The following is a 16686-nucleotide window of genomic DNA, read 5'->3' as shown; positions in this document are numbered from 1 at the left end:
GACAGCCCTGCTCTGTTTGAATGTGAGTATTGGAATGTGTGGTTTACCATTTGAATGACGACCTGAGCAGGTAAGAGCTTGTCGTTGTTCCAGATGGTGCTCAGGCCTACACTGGACTCTATGCCGCCCCGTCATCCTGGATGACTCTCTCCTTTGTTATGTTTGCGGAGAAAGCTAAGGAGGCATATTAGAAATCTATAGTAATGTAGATAAATTTTGTAAAATCAAATACGATGGGTCACCATTCCTACTTCATTCAGAGCAAAAGAAGGGATTTTTTTTTCTATTTTTTCGCATCTTGCTTGCCATTGTGAAAGTGGCATTCAGCTTTGAATCGTTTGCAGTGACGTGATTTTCAATATTGTTGTCTGTGACATTTTGACAGTTAAAATGCCTACTGGAAATGCTGCAATGCTTTTTCTTCTTTTCATTCCCGCTGTCCTAGATAGGACTGTCCTGTCAGTGGGCCTCTCTGTGTGTTTGTGTTGGCTAGGAAGCCACAAACGGGTTGCATTCTTTTTGCTTGGTTGTCAGACTGGCAGAGTTATTGATAAAAGTTTTCATCTTTAGAGTTGTAAATGTGCTACTTAAATATTAGAGCTATTTTATCAGTATTGAAGTGTTTCATTTGCCTAATAAAAAAGCAGCCAAGCATTTGTTTGATTTTCCTTAAAGATTCTGTAAAGAATTCCATAAAGATTTTATCTTCAAGCCACAAACTTCTGCCTGCAAAAACATGAACCCAATGAGAAGAAATGAGCAGAAAATTAATGTAAAAGTTAAACTGAAGCAAGTGATACTGCATTGTCAAATCTATTTGTCTGAGGACAATCAGCTGTGATTGAAGATCAGACAAGAGATGTCACCCCCTGAGCTATACTTGATTTGAGTCACCACAAGGGGTGACTGCGCTAGGCCAGGAGAGTAGAGAGTAGGTTAGTGTCTCACTTCCCCCTGGGTCTTGAGCACCCTGTAAACTTTTGAGCTGCTGTGCCTTTTGCAACAATAATAGTCAACCTTGTCCTCAGGCTGCAGTCTAGAAATGTGTAGAAACCCTGCATTGGTTGAGGCATCTTTGGATCCAGAGACTTGGCTGGGATCTTGGGGCCCTGTTGCTTGCTAGAGTCTGAGTAGCATCTGGGTAGGAACCCGAGAGGACTCCCTGGCCTCTGCTGGACAATCTGTGATAAGAGATGGAGGATGGAGAAGGCTGAGCCTTGTGTCCTTCAAAGATCCTGAGAGCCAGAGCCACAGGTAGGTCAGCTCAGTGGGAAGGAGAAGGGATTCTGGAAGCCAGTCCTTCATGGGATGGTCTCCAATAACAGAAATATTCATGTAAGCCACTAAATGAACTGTGAGAAAACCCTCTTTGAAAACTCCTAAAAGGGTTCATGTCTTTTTTTTTTTTTAAATCAGAGAAAGGGTCTTGCTGTGTGGCAGAAGCTAGTTTCAAAATCTTGTTCTCAAGCAGTCCTCTGGCCCTCAGCCTCCCAGGGTTGGGATTATAGGCATGAGCCACCATGTGTGACACCTAAGAACTTAGATTTGTGGAAATTCCTCTCAACTCTGTCTGCAGAAATCAAGTTGTAATTTTGGCCGTGGTTTGAGATTTTAAATCTGTTTCTGAGTATTTGCCGGGTTTTGCATCGAAATTTAGAAGACTCAGGTCATGGAATATTAACAGAGTGCACTTTAAACAGATCCCCAGGAGTAACTACTTTTTAATTTTTATTTTTATTTCAATAGTTTTTGGGTACAGGTGGTTTTCGGTTTCACGGATGTGTTCTGAGATTCTAGTGGGTCCATCACCTGAGCAGTGTACACTGTATCTAATATTCAGTCTTTTATCGCTTATCCCCCTCCCATCCTTTCCTCTCCAAGTCCTCAACGTCAATTATATCATTCTTAGGACTGTTTATCCGTGTAGCTTAGCTCTCACTTTTAAGTAAGATACTTGGTTTTTCATTCCCAAATTACTTCACGCAGAATAATGGCCTCCAGCTCCCTCCAAGTCACTGTGAAAGGTATTATTTTGTTTTTGTGGCTGAGTGGTATTCCATGGTGTATGTATACCACATTTTCTTTGTCTACTTGTTGGTCGACGGGCACTTAAGTTGGTTCCACATCTTTGCAATTGCGAATTGTGCAAACATGCATGTGCATGGGCCTTGTTCACATGATACTTCTGTTCCTTTGTGTAGATACCCAGTAGTGGGGTTGCTGGATTGAATGATAGTTCTACTTACATTTCTTTAAGCAATCTCCACACTGTTTTCCATAGTGGTTATACTCATTTACATTCCCCACTAGAAGAGTAAAAGTGTTCCCTTTTCACCACATTCTTGCTAACATCTACTGTTTTTTGATTTTTTCATTACGGCCATTCTTGCAAGAGTAAGGTGGTATCTCACTGTGGTTTTGGTTTGTCTTTGATGATTAGTGATGCTGAGCATTTTTTCATGTGTGTCTGCTTGTGTATCTTCTTTTGAGAAGTGTCCATTTATATCTTTTGTCCACTTTTTAATAGGGTTATTTATGTTTTGCGCATTGATTTGAGTTCCTTATAGTTGGTAGATATTAGACCTTTGTCAGATGCATAGTTTGAGAATATTTTCTCTCATTTCATAGGTTGTATGTTTACTCTGTTAATAGTGCCTTTTGCTATGAAGAAGCTCTTTTCATTTAATTAGGTCCCACTTGGCAACTTTTGTTGGTGTTGCAGTTGCTTTTGAGGACCTAGTCACAGGTTCTTTCCCGAGGCTGATGTCCTGAATGGTATTTCCTAGGTTTTCTTCTAAAGTTCTTACGGTGTGAGGCTGACCCTGAAATCTCTGATCCAGTGATGAGACCCATGATCTTCAAGAGACTCATCTCACAGCAACAATGTCCACGGGAGACTCACCTCACAGCAGCAGCGTCCACGGGGTCAAAGGAAAGGGAGACTCATCTCACAGCAGCAATGTGCACGGGAGACTCATCTCACAGCAGCAGCATCCACGGGCTCAAAGGAAAGGGAGACTCATCTCATAGCAACAACGTCCACGGGCTCAAAGGAAAGGGAGACTCATCTCACAGCAGCAGCATCCATGGGCTCAAAGGAAAGGGATGGAGGAATATCTACCATGCAAGAGTCACGGTTCTTTTTTTTTTTTTCGGGGGGTGGGGATGGGCTCTGTCACTGAGGCTGGAGTGCAGTGCTGTGATTATGGCTCGCTGCACTCAACCTCCCAAGTGATCCTCCCACCTCAGCCTCCTGAGTAGCTGGGACTACAGGCATGCACCACCACACCTGGCTAATTTTTGTATTTTGTGGTAGAGATGGGGTTTTGCCATGTTGCCCAGGCTGATCTCCAACTCCTGTGCTCAAACAATCCACTTGCTTCAGCCTTCCAAAGTGCTGGGATTACAAGCCTGAGCCACCACGTCCAGCCCAGGTATTGCTATTCTTAGATTTAAAAACCTTTAAAGCAATAAAAAGTAGGACAATAAAGGCCATTACATAATGATAAAGGGTACAATCCAACAAGACCTCACTATCTTAAATATATATTCACCCGATGTTGGAACAACTGATTCGTAACACAAGTTCTTCTTGGCCTACAACGTGTCTTAGACAACCACACAGTGATAGTAGGAGACCTCAATTCCCCACTGACAGCAGTAGACAGATCATTAACACAGAAAATGAACAAGGAAACTGGACTTAAACTCAACATTTGACCAGTTAAACCTAATAGTTTTCTACAGAACACTCAACTCAACAACCACAGAATATACATTTTTCTCATCTGCACAGGTAAGACTCGCTAAGATCAATCACATGCTCAGTCATGAAGCAAGTCTCAATAAATTTAAAAAAAACCTGGAAGGGCCCAGTGGCTCACACCTGTAATCCCAACACTTTGGGAGGCCGAGGTGGGTGGATCATGAGGTCAGGAGTTTGAGAACCAGCCTGGCCAACATGGCGAAATTCCGTCTCTACTAAAAATACAAAAAATTAGCCAGGCATGCTGGCAGGTGCCTGTAATCCAGGCTACTTGGGAGGCTGAGGCAGGAGAATCGCTTGAACCCAGGAGGTGGAGGTTGCAGTGAGCTGAGATTGTGCCATTGTACTACAGCCTGGGAGACAAGAGCAAGACTCCATCTCAAAAAAAAAAAAAGATGGCAGAAATTTAAAAAATCTTTTAAATTTATGAAAATAGGGACATAGCTTACCAAAGATTTCTGGGATCCAGCTAAAACAGTGTCAAGAAAGTGTAAGTCGCTGAACACATTCATCAAAAAGTCAGAAAGATCTCAAGTTAACAATTACTTTGCTACATAAAGGAACTAGAAAACCAATGAAACTCAAAGCTTGCAGAAGCAAATAAATTGGAGAAGAACTTAATGAAATTGAGAAGCAAAAATCTATACAAAAGATTAATAAAATTAAGAGTAGCTTCTGTGAAATAGTTAAGATTCATAGACAGCTAGATAAAGGAAAAAAAAGAGAGGATTCAAATAAATATAATTGGAAATGACAAAGATGGCATTACAGCTGATCCCACAGAAATACAAAGAACCCTCAGAGAATACTAATAAACAATGCTATGCACTTGTGCACAAGTTAGAAAATCTAGAGGAAATGGATACATTCTGGAAACACACAGTCTCCCACAATTGAATCAGGAAAAGCTTGAAACCTTGAACAGAACAATATTGAGCTCAGAGTGAATCAGTAATATCAAACCTACTCAAAAAAAGGCCCTGCACCAGATGGATTCACAGCCAAATTCTACCGGATGCATAAAGACGAATTGGCAACAATCCTGTTGAAACTATTTTTTTTTTTTTTTTTTTCTGAGTACGAAGTCCTTGCCTCTATTTGCCTCAGGTATGGATTGCAGTTGCGTGATCTCAGTTCACTGCAAGTTCTGCCCCTAGGTTCCGCATTCTCCTGCCTCAGCCCTGAGAGGTAGCTGGAAGACCCTAAAGGCACCGGCCATTCACGCGTCGTTTAATATTGTTTAGTCTTTTTATTTATGTTGTTTTTTTTTTTGATATTGATTGAGTAGAAACACTATAGAGTTTCACCGTGTTAGCTCAGGAGTTCTCAATCTCCTGACTCACCGCTCATTTAGCAATGGCGAAACTAGATGGACTTATTCGGTACGATCTATTACTGGTAGAGACACAATTCATACCTGTATTTCCTCGTGATCTGCCTGCCTTGGCCTCCCAAAGTGCTGGGATTACAGGTGTGAGCCACCGCACCCGGCCCCTACTGAAACTATTTTAAAAAATCAAAAGAAGAGAGGGTCCTTCATAATTCATTCTCTGAAACCAGCATCAGCCTAATACTAAAATCTGACAGAGACATGACAATGAAAGAAAATCTCAGGCCAGTATTTGTGAGGAACAGAAGCAAAAATCTTCAACAGAATGCTAGCAAGCTGAATCCAGCAGCATGTGAAAATGTTAATTCACCATGATCAAGTAGGCTTTATTCTGGGGATGCAAGGTTGGTTCAGCATTTGCAGTAACAAATGTGATTCACTACGTGAACAGATTAAAAGCCAAAACCATATGATCATCTATATAGATGCAGAAAAAACTTTTGATAAAGTGCAACATTCCCTCATGGAAAAAACCCTAACAGGCTGGGCACGGTGCCTCCCAACACACTGGGGAGTGAGGCGGGAGGATCGCTTGAGCCCACGGGTTCAAGGCCTGCCTGAGCAACATAGTGAGACCCATCTCTACCAAAAATATATAGATAGATAGGTATGTATATACACATATGTGTGTGTGTAGATATATGCCCTGTGTGTGTGGTGGTGCATGCCTGTATTTTCAGCTACTCAGGAGGCTGAGGCAGATAGATCACTCGAGCTTAGGAGCCTGTGGCTGCAGTGAGCTGTGATCACATCACTGTACTCCAGCCTGGGCAACAGAGTGAGACCCTCAAAAAATGAAATCAAATCAAATATAAAATAACTAAAATGTGAGGAGCACAGTAAATAATACAAAGAAGGTGGGAAATATCTCCAGCAGGGAGATGTGTGTTTTTTCCTATGTGTCCATGTGTTCTTCTTCTTTAGCTCCCACTTACGAGTGAGACTGTGGTATTCGGTTTTCTGTTCTGCATTAGTTTGCTAAGGATAATGGTCTCCAGCTCCATCCGTGTCCCTGCAACAGACGTGATCTTGTTCTTTTTCATTAGTCTGCAATATCTGCATATTCCCACCTACTACCTGACCGCTTCAGCTAATCCTGTGTCACAAGCTAAGGTTCTGTGACTTGCAGCCTCCACTTCAGGGACTATATTTTATTTTGTAGCTGTTGTATTCTGAGCCTTGATTTTAGTGGTCCAAGATTATAGCATCAGCTTCCAAAGAGAATGGAGGAAGAGAAAGTCAAGAAGAAAAAAACATGATCAATATGCCTCTTAAAGAAGGCTCTTAGAAGCTGCTAAATGATGTTTTGCTTGCAAATCATCAGCTGGAAGGTAGAGACAGGGCCATCTCTAACTAACAGAGGGGCTGAGAAATGCAGTCTCCATCCTAGGGAGCCATATGCCTAGTCCAAAAATGGGGTTCTATCACTTTGGAAGTGAGAGTGGTAACTAGGGCAGACCAGCAGTGTCTGCCATAGAAAGGTATCATTATAATTCCCATTTTGAAGATAAGAACACTGAGGCTTAAAGACGCTGAGTGCTTCTTGAGAGTAAGTGGTAAAGCTGATTCCAACCCATGTGATCTGTCTAGTCTAGTACCCATTAGTTCTTCCCAATCCTCTCCCTCCTCCCACCCTCCACCCTCTCTTCACCCCCAGGGTGTGTTTTTCTCCTCTGTGTGTTCATGTGTTCTCATCATTTCGCTCTCATTTATAAGTGGGAATATCCCATATTTGTTTCTTCCTGTGTTAGTTGGCTGAGGATGAGGGTCTCCAGCTCCATCCATGTCCCTGCAAAGGACATGATCCCATTGTTTTTTACGGCTGCATAGTATTCCATAGTGTATATTACCACATAGTCTTTATCCAGACTTCAATGTAAAACCCAAAACTATAAAAACCCTTGACAACAGCATAGGCAATACCATTCAGGACATAGGCATGGGCTAAGATTTCATGACAAAGACACCAAAAGCAATTGCAACAGAAGCCAAATTTGACAAATGGGATCTAATTAAACTAAAGAGCTTCTGCACAGCAAAAGAAACTATTAGCAAAGAGGCAACCTATAGAATAGGAGAATATTTTTGCAAACGGTGCATCCCACAAAGGTCTAATACCCATCATCTGTAAGGAACTGAACAAATTTATAAGAAAAAAAGGCTAGATGAATTGGTAGTTGAAGTTTCAACTTTGTGAGAAATCTTCTCCTCCACCATCCCCTTGCTATGTCCCCAAATTGTCAGCACTGGAGTTCCAAGAAGACTGGAAGCATTGGCGGTTGCAGAAAAGCAGGAGGCAGCTGTGGCAGCCCAGGCTGAGCAGGTGCAGCAGTTCCAGAGCCTCGAGGCCATGGGCTGGCCTGATGCATCCTGGGAGGTGGAATCAGCCTGCCATGTGCAGTGTGAGCAGCGGGCGGGGCCCAACCTTCTGCCCGCACGTGGTGCGCATGTGTGTTCCCCTCCCTCCCCCGCCCTCCCCATGGAGGCAGCGGAGCGAGTGTGGCCTGGCATGGCATGCACAGTGAGGAGAAGAAGAGAGCTCTGGTTCCCTCAGGACCCCACTGGGTGCCACTGGCAGCTTCCAGATGACTTGGGCCCCTGTCCTGGGGAAGAAACGGCTCCCGTCCCGGTGCTGACTGCTGAGGAGGGAGCTTCCTTCCGTGCGGGTTTCTCCACAGCGCGACTGCTCCAGCATTTTTCCTTCAAGGTCAGGATAGAAGGCTTCATTTTCTTCTATGTTCTGTTTCTTCTTGTCAGGTTCTCAGGCGTTTTGCGCTTTCTCTGGTAGTATTTTCGTCTTTATTTTTCGTGGTTTTCATTTCCCCAACAAGGGCTTTTGAGGGTGGCAACGTAGCAGGCTGTGATATTTTTAGGGGTTCAGGATTTTTTTTCAGGGAAACACCCCCATGTACATAGAGAGGGAAGCTGCAGCTGCTGGAATAAGGGGAAACCCAGCCCAGGTTGGGGTCGGGGCCAGGCCCAGGCCCAGGTTTGGCTGCAGGTGTCCAAGCCTCAGGAGGAGGAAAAGAGATCCTAGCTGTCTCCAGGCTTCCATGTGCGTTCCAGCTGTCAGGACATGGGCTGCTTTTCTCCATCCCCCGGCAACAAGTGTCCCCTCCTGTACATCCTGTCGTGGCCACCCAACGGGGTAGGGAGCTTCACTGCAGTTTAATGTTGTCTTTGTAGAAATATATTTCAGGGTCCCTGCCGAAGTTTCAGTGGATCATTTGTTCTTTTTTCTCGTTGTTGCTACTGAGTACTGTGTATATGTTCTATATTTTCCGTAACAAGCCCCCAGCAGATATGTGAGTCCCCCAAATCCTCTTTCAACCTTTCTCATTGAGTTTGCCATTTCCTTTGTGGTGCAGCAGCTTTTCAGTCTGCTGTAGCCTTGCGTGTCTATTTTTGCTTTTGTTGCTTGTGATTTTATTGCCCAAGTAAAAAAAAAAAATCATTCACATGTAGTTTCCATTCTCAATGAAATTTTACCCCTGTGTGTTCCTTTTTTCATTTTCTTTTCTTTGTTATTTGAGACGGGGTTTTCACTCTTGTTGCCCAGGCTGGAGTACAATGGCGCAATCGCAGCTCACCACAATCTCCGCTTCCCAGGTTCAAGCAATTCTCCTGATTCAGCCTCCCTAGTAGCTGGAATTACAGGCAGGTGCCAGCCACCATGCTGGGCTAATTTTGTATTTTTAGTAGAGACGGGGGTTTCTCCATGTTGGTCAGGCTGGTCTCAAACATTTTGTGTCTCTGCGGTTTATTGATATGTGTATATTTTGAGTAATGATCAAACCAGGATACTTAGCATATCTGTTTCCGAAGATCAGGTATTATTTCTCTCTTGGGAGAACAAATTGTTCCCTTCTAGCTGTTTTGAAAAATACAACACCAGAATGCATTTTTGTCATCTAACTGCAACTATGTTTCCAAAATGAATCTTCCACAGCAAACCACTCCTGTGCTTCTACTTCTTGAAGGTAAAGTTTTTTGGATTCCATATAAGTGAGATGATGCTGTGGTTGTCTTTCTATGCCTGGCTTATTTTACTTAGCATAGTATTTTCCAGGTTCATCCATGTTGTTCCAAATGGAAAGGACGTGATTTGCGCATGACTGAGGAGAGCTGTGTTGTGTGGACATACCACAGTTTCCATATCCCTTCGTTGGGATGGTCAGGTAGATTGATTCCCTGTCTTGGGTATCATGAATCGTGCTTCATTAAACACAGGAAGGCAGGTAACTCCTTAAAGGACAGGTTTCCTTTGCTGTAAATGTACACCAAGTGTGGGAATGACCGGATGAACTGGTAATGGTAATTTTAATTTTTTGAGGAAGCTCTGACTTTTTTTCACAGTATATACACTAATTTTCAATGCCAACAATAGCGTATAAGAGTTTCCCTTTGCATGAATCTACATAGGCCCCTGCCTTCCAAAACTTCTATTGCTCCTTTGAGTACTGCTCATTCTCAGTGGAGTTTGACAGTATCTTAGTGTGTGTTTGGCATGAGAATGATGTGGTGCCACTCTTCTTTTAGCTGAGAGTCAGTTTCATGTTTTCTTTGTGGAAGTGGCTACTGCAGGTCCTTTGCACATTTGTAGCTTGTGTATTTGTTTTTATCCTTTCCCCCCACTTAGTACCTTTAGTTTCTTTCTTTGAGACAGAGATCTCGCTTCAAGGTTTGCCCAGGCCTGCGAGTGCAGTGGCCGATCTCGGCTTCACTGCAAGCTCCGCCTCCCCGGGTTCACGCCATTCTCCTGCTCAGCCTCCTGAGTAGCTGGGACTACAGGCGCCTCCCACCACGCCCGGCTAATTTTTTTTTGTATTTTTAGTAGAGACGGGGGTTTCACCAATGTTGGCCAGTATGGTCTCGATCTCCTGACCTTGTGATCCGCCCGTCTCGGCCTCCCAAAGTGCTGGGATTACAGGCGTGAGCCACCGCGCCCAGCCAGTACCTTTAGTTTCCTAAATAGGTTAGATGACAACCCCTTTCAAATTTATGATTTTCCATAATTTTCCCCCAATCATCTTTTTCTCCAATATAGGATGCCTTCTCTTGGGGTTCATTGTTTTCCCTCCCATGTAGAGAGGTCTAAAGTCTCAAACGCTGATATTTGCTTTTGTTAGCAGTGATTTCTGCGTCCCGCTCAGGGGGAGGAAAGGAGGATGGTGAAGCCATTGTATTGTCTGTGGGTACACAGATTTGTGTTTTCCCACAAATAAACGCTGATCCTGTGTTTTCCCCTTGGGAGTTTTTTTGGTTTCAGGATTGAACTTGGGTGTTCAATGGGTTTTGCGTTGATTTTTATGTATTTTGCAACATAAGGGAACTGTTTCAGTCTTTTGCACATGAACACCCGGTTTTTTCAACAGTTACGGCTTGGTGAGCTTTTGCAGACTATGTTTTCACTGTGTGAAAGTTTAGGTTGATTATTTGGCTCCCCAATTTTGTCCATTCAGTGTCTTTCTTTGTTTATGCCAGTAATGAATTGTTTGGATCACTACAGATTTCCTCTTTTCCTTTTTTAAGAATTTATTTTCCACTTTTAACCTTGATTTCTGAAGTGACCTCTACTTGTATTGTGAGTAAAGGGTGCAGTTTGCAGGTCGGGCACGTGAGTGTATAACAGGGAGCTGAAGTGCTGAAGCTTGGGTTCCCGATGAACCCTGTCACCCCGGCAGTGAGCGCAGTAGCAGTCGAGTGGTTCTTCCACCAAGTCTCCCTGTCTTCCTCCTTTTTCCGCCTGGTTGGCCCAGTGTCTGTTTTTTTTTGTTTTGTTTTTTTGGTTTTTTTCATCTTTATGTTTGGGCGTGTTCAGTGTTTAGCTTCCACCTGTAAGTGAGAACATGATGTATTTGGTGTTCTGTCATTGTTTTAGCTTGCTTAGCATAATGGCCTCCAGGTCCATCCTTGTTGCTGCTGAGGGCATGAATTTTTTTTTTTAATCTGCGTAGAGTTTTGCAGTGTCTGTGTACCAAACTTAAAAAAAAATCCACTGTTGATTTGCACATAGGTCCATCTCACCGTTTTGTTCTTGTGAATAGCACTCTGAGGACACAGGAGTGCGTGTGTTTTTTTGATGGAAGCGTTTGTTTTCCTTTGAGTAGATACCCATGGTGGGATTGCTGGGTCAGAGGGTAGTTCCTTTGTAAGTACCCTTGAGTAATCTCCAAACCCACATTGTGAGAGCTAGTTTACATTCACACTGAGAGTGTAGCAGCCTTCCCTGTCCTCTGCTACCTCACCAGCATGTTATGTTTTGACTTTGGACGAAGGGCCATGCTGAGTGGCGTCAGACGGCATCTCCCTGTGCTTGCAAGTTCTGTTTCTCTGATGATTGGTGCTGTTGAGCATTTTTTCATGCCTGTTGGTCGCTTGTCTGTCCTGCCTTGACAAGTGTGCATTTATGATTTTTGCCCATTTTTTAAATTGGATTATTTGCTTTTCTGCTTTTTGATTTAAGGTCTTGGTAGATTCTGGCTATAAGACCTTGGTCAGAAATAGTTTGGGAACATTTTCTCGATCCTGTAGCCTGTGTATTCACCGTGATGGTGATTTATTTTGCTTTGTGGCAGATGTTTCGTTTCTTAGGCCCGACTAGTTCATTTTGGTTTTTCTTGCCATTGCTTTTGGGGAGTAAGCCATATAAATGGTTTACCAAATTTGGCCTGTCGTGAGAAAGGTATTTCCAAGGTTTTCTTGTAGGACTTTCATAGTTTGAGGTCTTCTACTGAAATCTTGCATTCACCTTGAGTTAGGTTTTCCATGTGGTGAGAGGTGGGGCTCCAGTGTTAACTCTTCTGCTAGCCACGCATCCTGGCACCATTCACTGCATAGCGAGTCCTTTGTCCATTGCTTATTTTTGTGGAGTTGGTTGAAAGCCAGATAATTGCTGTTGTGCAGGGTTACTTCTGGGTTCTCTGCTCTGTCTAGGTGGAAGTGGGTCTTGTAGCTTTGGGATGAAATTTGAAAGTGGGGAATGTGCTGCATCTGACATAGTTTGGATTTCTCAGGCTGGCTTTGGAACTTCAGGGCATTTCATGGTTGCATGAGAATTTTCGCATTGTGTCTTTACATTTCTTTAAATACGAACTTGCCCCATAGTAAAGGTGCACAACTAGAGAGTAGAGTGGGACGTTTTGGTCCCTGTATGCATTGTGTCATGACAGAATCAGGATACTTAGCCTTTCTTTTGCCTCATAGAGTTGTTTCTTTGGGGGAGGACATTCAGAATCCTCCTTGTTAGCTGTCCTGAAAATTACCCTCTGATAATATCCCTGGTCACCCTGCTGTGGAATAGAACTGCGGGTTTTATTCTTCTCATAAAGTGTGGAACTTTGTACCCATTTCCCCGCCCAGGCCCCACCTTCCCCTCAAACCCTGGTAAGCACTAGGGTGCTTTCTAGGTCTATGAGATCAAGATTTTTAGATGCCTCATGAGTGAAGTGATGCAGTGTTTGTCTTTCTCAGTGTAGCTCATTTCATTTACTATCATTTCCTCCAGGTTCAACCATGTGGCTCCCGATGCGTGATTTCAGTATCTGGGTCTGGCTGAAGAGTGTTCCGTTGTGAATGGACACTATGGTCTCTGTATCCCATCATCGTTAGATGGATAGGTAGGTTGATTTCTCATCTTTGCTATTGTGAATAGTGCCACAGTCAGATTCAGGCCCAGAACCTGGGCATGGCCATGGAAGCGTGGAACGAGGAAGGTGATGGCTCCGCCAACTGTTTCTTTCTGTGATTAGGCGTGAGTTGGGAGCTTGGGAGCGCTCGGATGTGTAACTTTGCTTGGTGATGGTTCTCCAAAACAGCCCTCGGAGGGGAGGCCCCTGTCACTTGTAGCATGATGTCCTTTCCCCACAGCTTGGTTTAACACCCACCGGGCTCCTAGTCCCCAGCCCCTGAGAGGTCAGGGTCGAGCTGGAGAACAGACGGAGAGCTGTGTGCTCAGAAATGGCGGGCAAGGGTGGTTGTTGCCCTGAATCTGAACCCTGGTGCTGGATTCACAGGCAGTGGCCAGCTCTGAGCATCTGAGATCCTGGTCGTGAAAGGGATAGTCTCCCGCTGTGCTGGGCCTGGCAGCTGGAAATCCAGCTGTGCTATCAGTGTAGCTGCTCTGCAGAGCAATGCGGGAGTAGTCAGTGACGCTGAAGATGCATACGTGCCCTGTGATCTAGGAATTCCACTCCCAGAAGACTGACTTGTGATCCATGCAAGAATGTTTGTAACCCCATGGTTTATAATGGAAAACAAAATTGGGAACAATAGAAATGTCCATCTTTGTGCAGAAGTTCTGTGATCACATGTGACGAATGACGAAGCAGTAAACAGGAATGAACCAGAGCGACGTGTAGTAGCCCAAACGAGCCATCCAGACGTCATGCTGAGTGAGCTCAGGAAGATGCGGGACACGTAGAAGGGCAGCGTGTGTGTGTTCAGACGCATGCAGAGTGACGATACATGCTATTCAGGGACGCATGTGGATGGAGCAAAAATGTTAACACACAGAGAAATAACCAATCGCCATGTTCAAGACAGCGATTTTGGGGAGCACATATAGGGAGGCAACTTCATCCGGGAGAAACACATTATTAGGCTGCCATGACAAGTGTGTTGGCATGGACCATCTCTGTACCTTTGTATATGTCTGGAATATTGCATAATAAGTAATAGCTTAAGAGAGATAGCCAGGGTGTGTGGCTGTGGTGTGTGTTGGGCTTATTTTTAATTCTCCCATATTAGAAAAGGCGGTTTGGGGAGACAGCAGCGAGCTGCTATGTACTAAGCCGATCCCTTGCTAGCTCACACACTTCTGGAACAATGAGAACGGCAACAAGTACAGGAAGGCGTATTTCTCCACATTCCCAGGTCGGTTGGAGACATGCAGACAGAGCTGCCCAGCCTCTGCCTTGGCTGGGCCTTCTGTGTCTCATTGTGTATCCTCATCCTTCCCTTCCCATCTTGCCCCTCCCCTCTTCCTTCCCCCACCAGGGCTTGGAGAAGCTGCATGTAGCTCATTCTGCCAGTGGGACAATAATGAATTTTTGATGGATATCTTGTCTTCAGCTTGAAGCTATCATGTGTAACTGTAATCTGGGTTTAGCTGAATCTCAGCCATCTTTGCCCAAAGCCTCTTGGCCTGGGCCCCTGTTGTTGGTAGCTGGCATGAGCCTCTGGTTTGCATGTGGCAGGGTGGAGGGTGCAGGGCCCACTCGCTGAAACAGGGAAATGCCTGCCTGTTCAAGAGGAGTGGCATGTGGAAGTGGTGTCTGGCTGAGGTCTCTTCCTTTGTGTGTCTCACCATCATTCAGTCCTCATGGAGATGCTAGAGGAAGAGCACTTTTGCTGTGGAAGGATTTACAACCGGACATGTCACTCTCACATAGACTGACACCCCTGAGTGTCCTGTTTTGAGCGCTGCCTTGCCCCAAAGCAGGTGTGATACTGTACCTTGTTTTAATATTGATAGACTCTCCCTTAATTGAAAAAGCCAGATGGACTCCATTTGGCTCCTTCATTTACAAGACATCAAGGGTTCCTCACCCACCCCCTTTCCTCAAGGACTTAACTCGTGCCAGCTGACTCTCAGAATATCAAAGAGTGCAGTTAACTGATAAGGTGCTGAGGCAAGCTATGTCTGCAGTTCCCAGGAATTCGCCCAGGTGATAGTACCCTAAAGCCCCCCACGATGTTTGTGTCCAGCAGAAAACACCCAGAGCCCCCACACCTGTCACCTTGTGATGAATTTAAAGCCCCTGCACCTGGAACTGTTTGTTTTCCTGTAACCGTTTGTCTTTTTAACTTTTTTTTTTTTTGCCTGTTTTACTTATGTAAGATTGCTACAGCTAGGCTCCCCCTCCACTCTCTAAACCAAAGTATAAAAGAAAATCTAGCCCCTTTGGGGTCAAGAAAATTTTGAGCACCAGCTGTCTCTGGGTTGCCGGCTAATAAAGGACTCCTGAGTTCATCTCAAAGTGTGGCGTTTCTCTGTAACTCGCTTGGTTACAACACAGGGAAGTCTTTTATTTAAAGCTCTGATTCCTGTCTCTATTTTTATTTCATAAGCAGTCTGGAGTTATTGCTGCCATATAATTCATCGTTTAGCCTTGTGTTTCTGAGTTATTTATACTCAGTACTTGCTCGCTGCAGTCTCTCAAAAGGTAATGTGGTTTAGCATAGACGTATGGAGAATCAGAAAGCAGCAAGTGCTAGGATTTGCCAGGAATCTTTCCTGCCCTGCGTATTTGTGTGCCACTGTAAAGCCATTGTGCCTGGAATAGCGCCTTCCTGCCGCTGTGTGGGGCATCCCCCCAGGGGTGGCTCAGCCTCCACTGCATACCTGCTGCACCTATGCCCAGAGCTGTGAGCAGCTGTGCAGATGTACGAATGCAGAAAAGCAAGAGTGGATGTAGAGAAACTCTTCAGATGACCCTGAAGAAGAGGGCAGGGGCTCCTGCCTTGGGAGGAGAGGCCAAAAGGATTAGAATCTCAGCTTGAGGATCCATCCAAGAAATGACAGCCCTTCATCTTCTGTAACATTGTTCTTTGAAAACTCGCTTTTCTGTCACTTTTTTTGTCACATGTGCAAGGGCTCATGTGATGTCTCTCAGGATTAATTTCAGAATGACCTCTTTTTGAAACTGATACTCCTTCTTGAAGAAAACATATACTTTGTGATGTGTAATATTTCCATTTTTGCCTTGGCTGCTAGGAAACTCAGAGCTGAAATCATCACTTTGTTTTTGTAGTCCTCTTACCTTTAGGGTAGGGTTTTGCTTCTCTTTGAGTAATCCTATCGTGAAGTCAGTTTTATAGGTAGCTTCCTCTGATACTTCCTGGGTGTAGATGAGAGACATGAATAAATGTGGAAAGACAAAGGCAGATCAGATCATGAGACCTGAAGCTGTTTTCCTGGACAGGGTGAACATAGGCTGCACTTAGACCATTCCTCAGGCACCAGCGCTGAGAGATTCTTGGGCTGTATAGGAAATGGCGTGGTGGCAAAACCAAGCAACAAGAGCAAGTCTTCCTTTCCACAGCTGGGAGTGGGTTTACGAACATCGTTACCTTAAAAGATATGCTAGGTGAAAACGGAAACAGGCCGTGTGCTGATGAGGCATTGCTCCTCACAAGAGGGCATTAGCTGCAGGGGTCTGCCCACAGACCCTGGCCCAAACAACGGATGAATAAACGTACACTGATGGCACAGATACTCTGCTTTTCCAGTCCAGCTGAGGGTCTGAGGCCACTCACAGACTCCAAGGAGAGTCCTGTAAAGAATGGCAGCCACAGCCCTCAGCAGCTTGCACTCCAGGCATTTATTTAGTACATAATTAACAACAGAAGCTCTGAGTCAACACACTTGTAGATAATGATTAAAAGTGAGGTTCCAAAAGCACACATCATTAGTGGGAAATAGCCCTAGTTGACCTCCCAAGGGAGCCATCCTGCCCTCAAATGTCTGAAGGTCAGTCTTAAGACCACAGGAGTAAACAAGTTAACTTCCCCACATCCCACTGTTTAC

At 44.5% G+C, this 16686-nt stretch overlaps 1 protein-coding gene across 1 annotated transcript in view; it reads left to right on the top strand.

Annotated features, from left to right (window-relative positions):
• Positions 1–8232: 8232 nt before the first annotated feature.
• Positions 8233–16686, top strand: part of LOC108539280 (acetoacetyl-CoA synthetase-like) — a 32235-nt gene continuing 23781 nt past the window's right edge. The window contains 3 exon segments of the mRNA XM_017887863.1: positions 8233–8304; positions 12811–12871; positions 13905–14030. Coding sequence (XP_017743352.1) covers positions 8233–8304; positions 12811–12871; positions 13905–14030 — 259 coding nt within the window.

The sequence above is a fragment of the Rhinopithecus bieti genome, unplaced genomic scaffold, assembly GCF_001698545.2.
Source record: "Rhinopithecus bieti isolate Rb0 unplaced genomic scaffold, ASM169854v2 scaffold_1557, whole genome shotgun sequence".
In the NCBI taxonomy this organism is placed as follows: Eukaryota; Metazoa; Chordata; class Mammalia; order Primates; family Cercopithecidae; genus Rhinopithecus; species Rhinopithecus bieti.
Note: the sequence above shows the minus strand (reverse complement) of the source record. Positions and strands in the feature narration are given on the sequence as shown.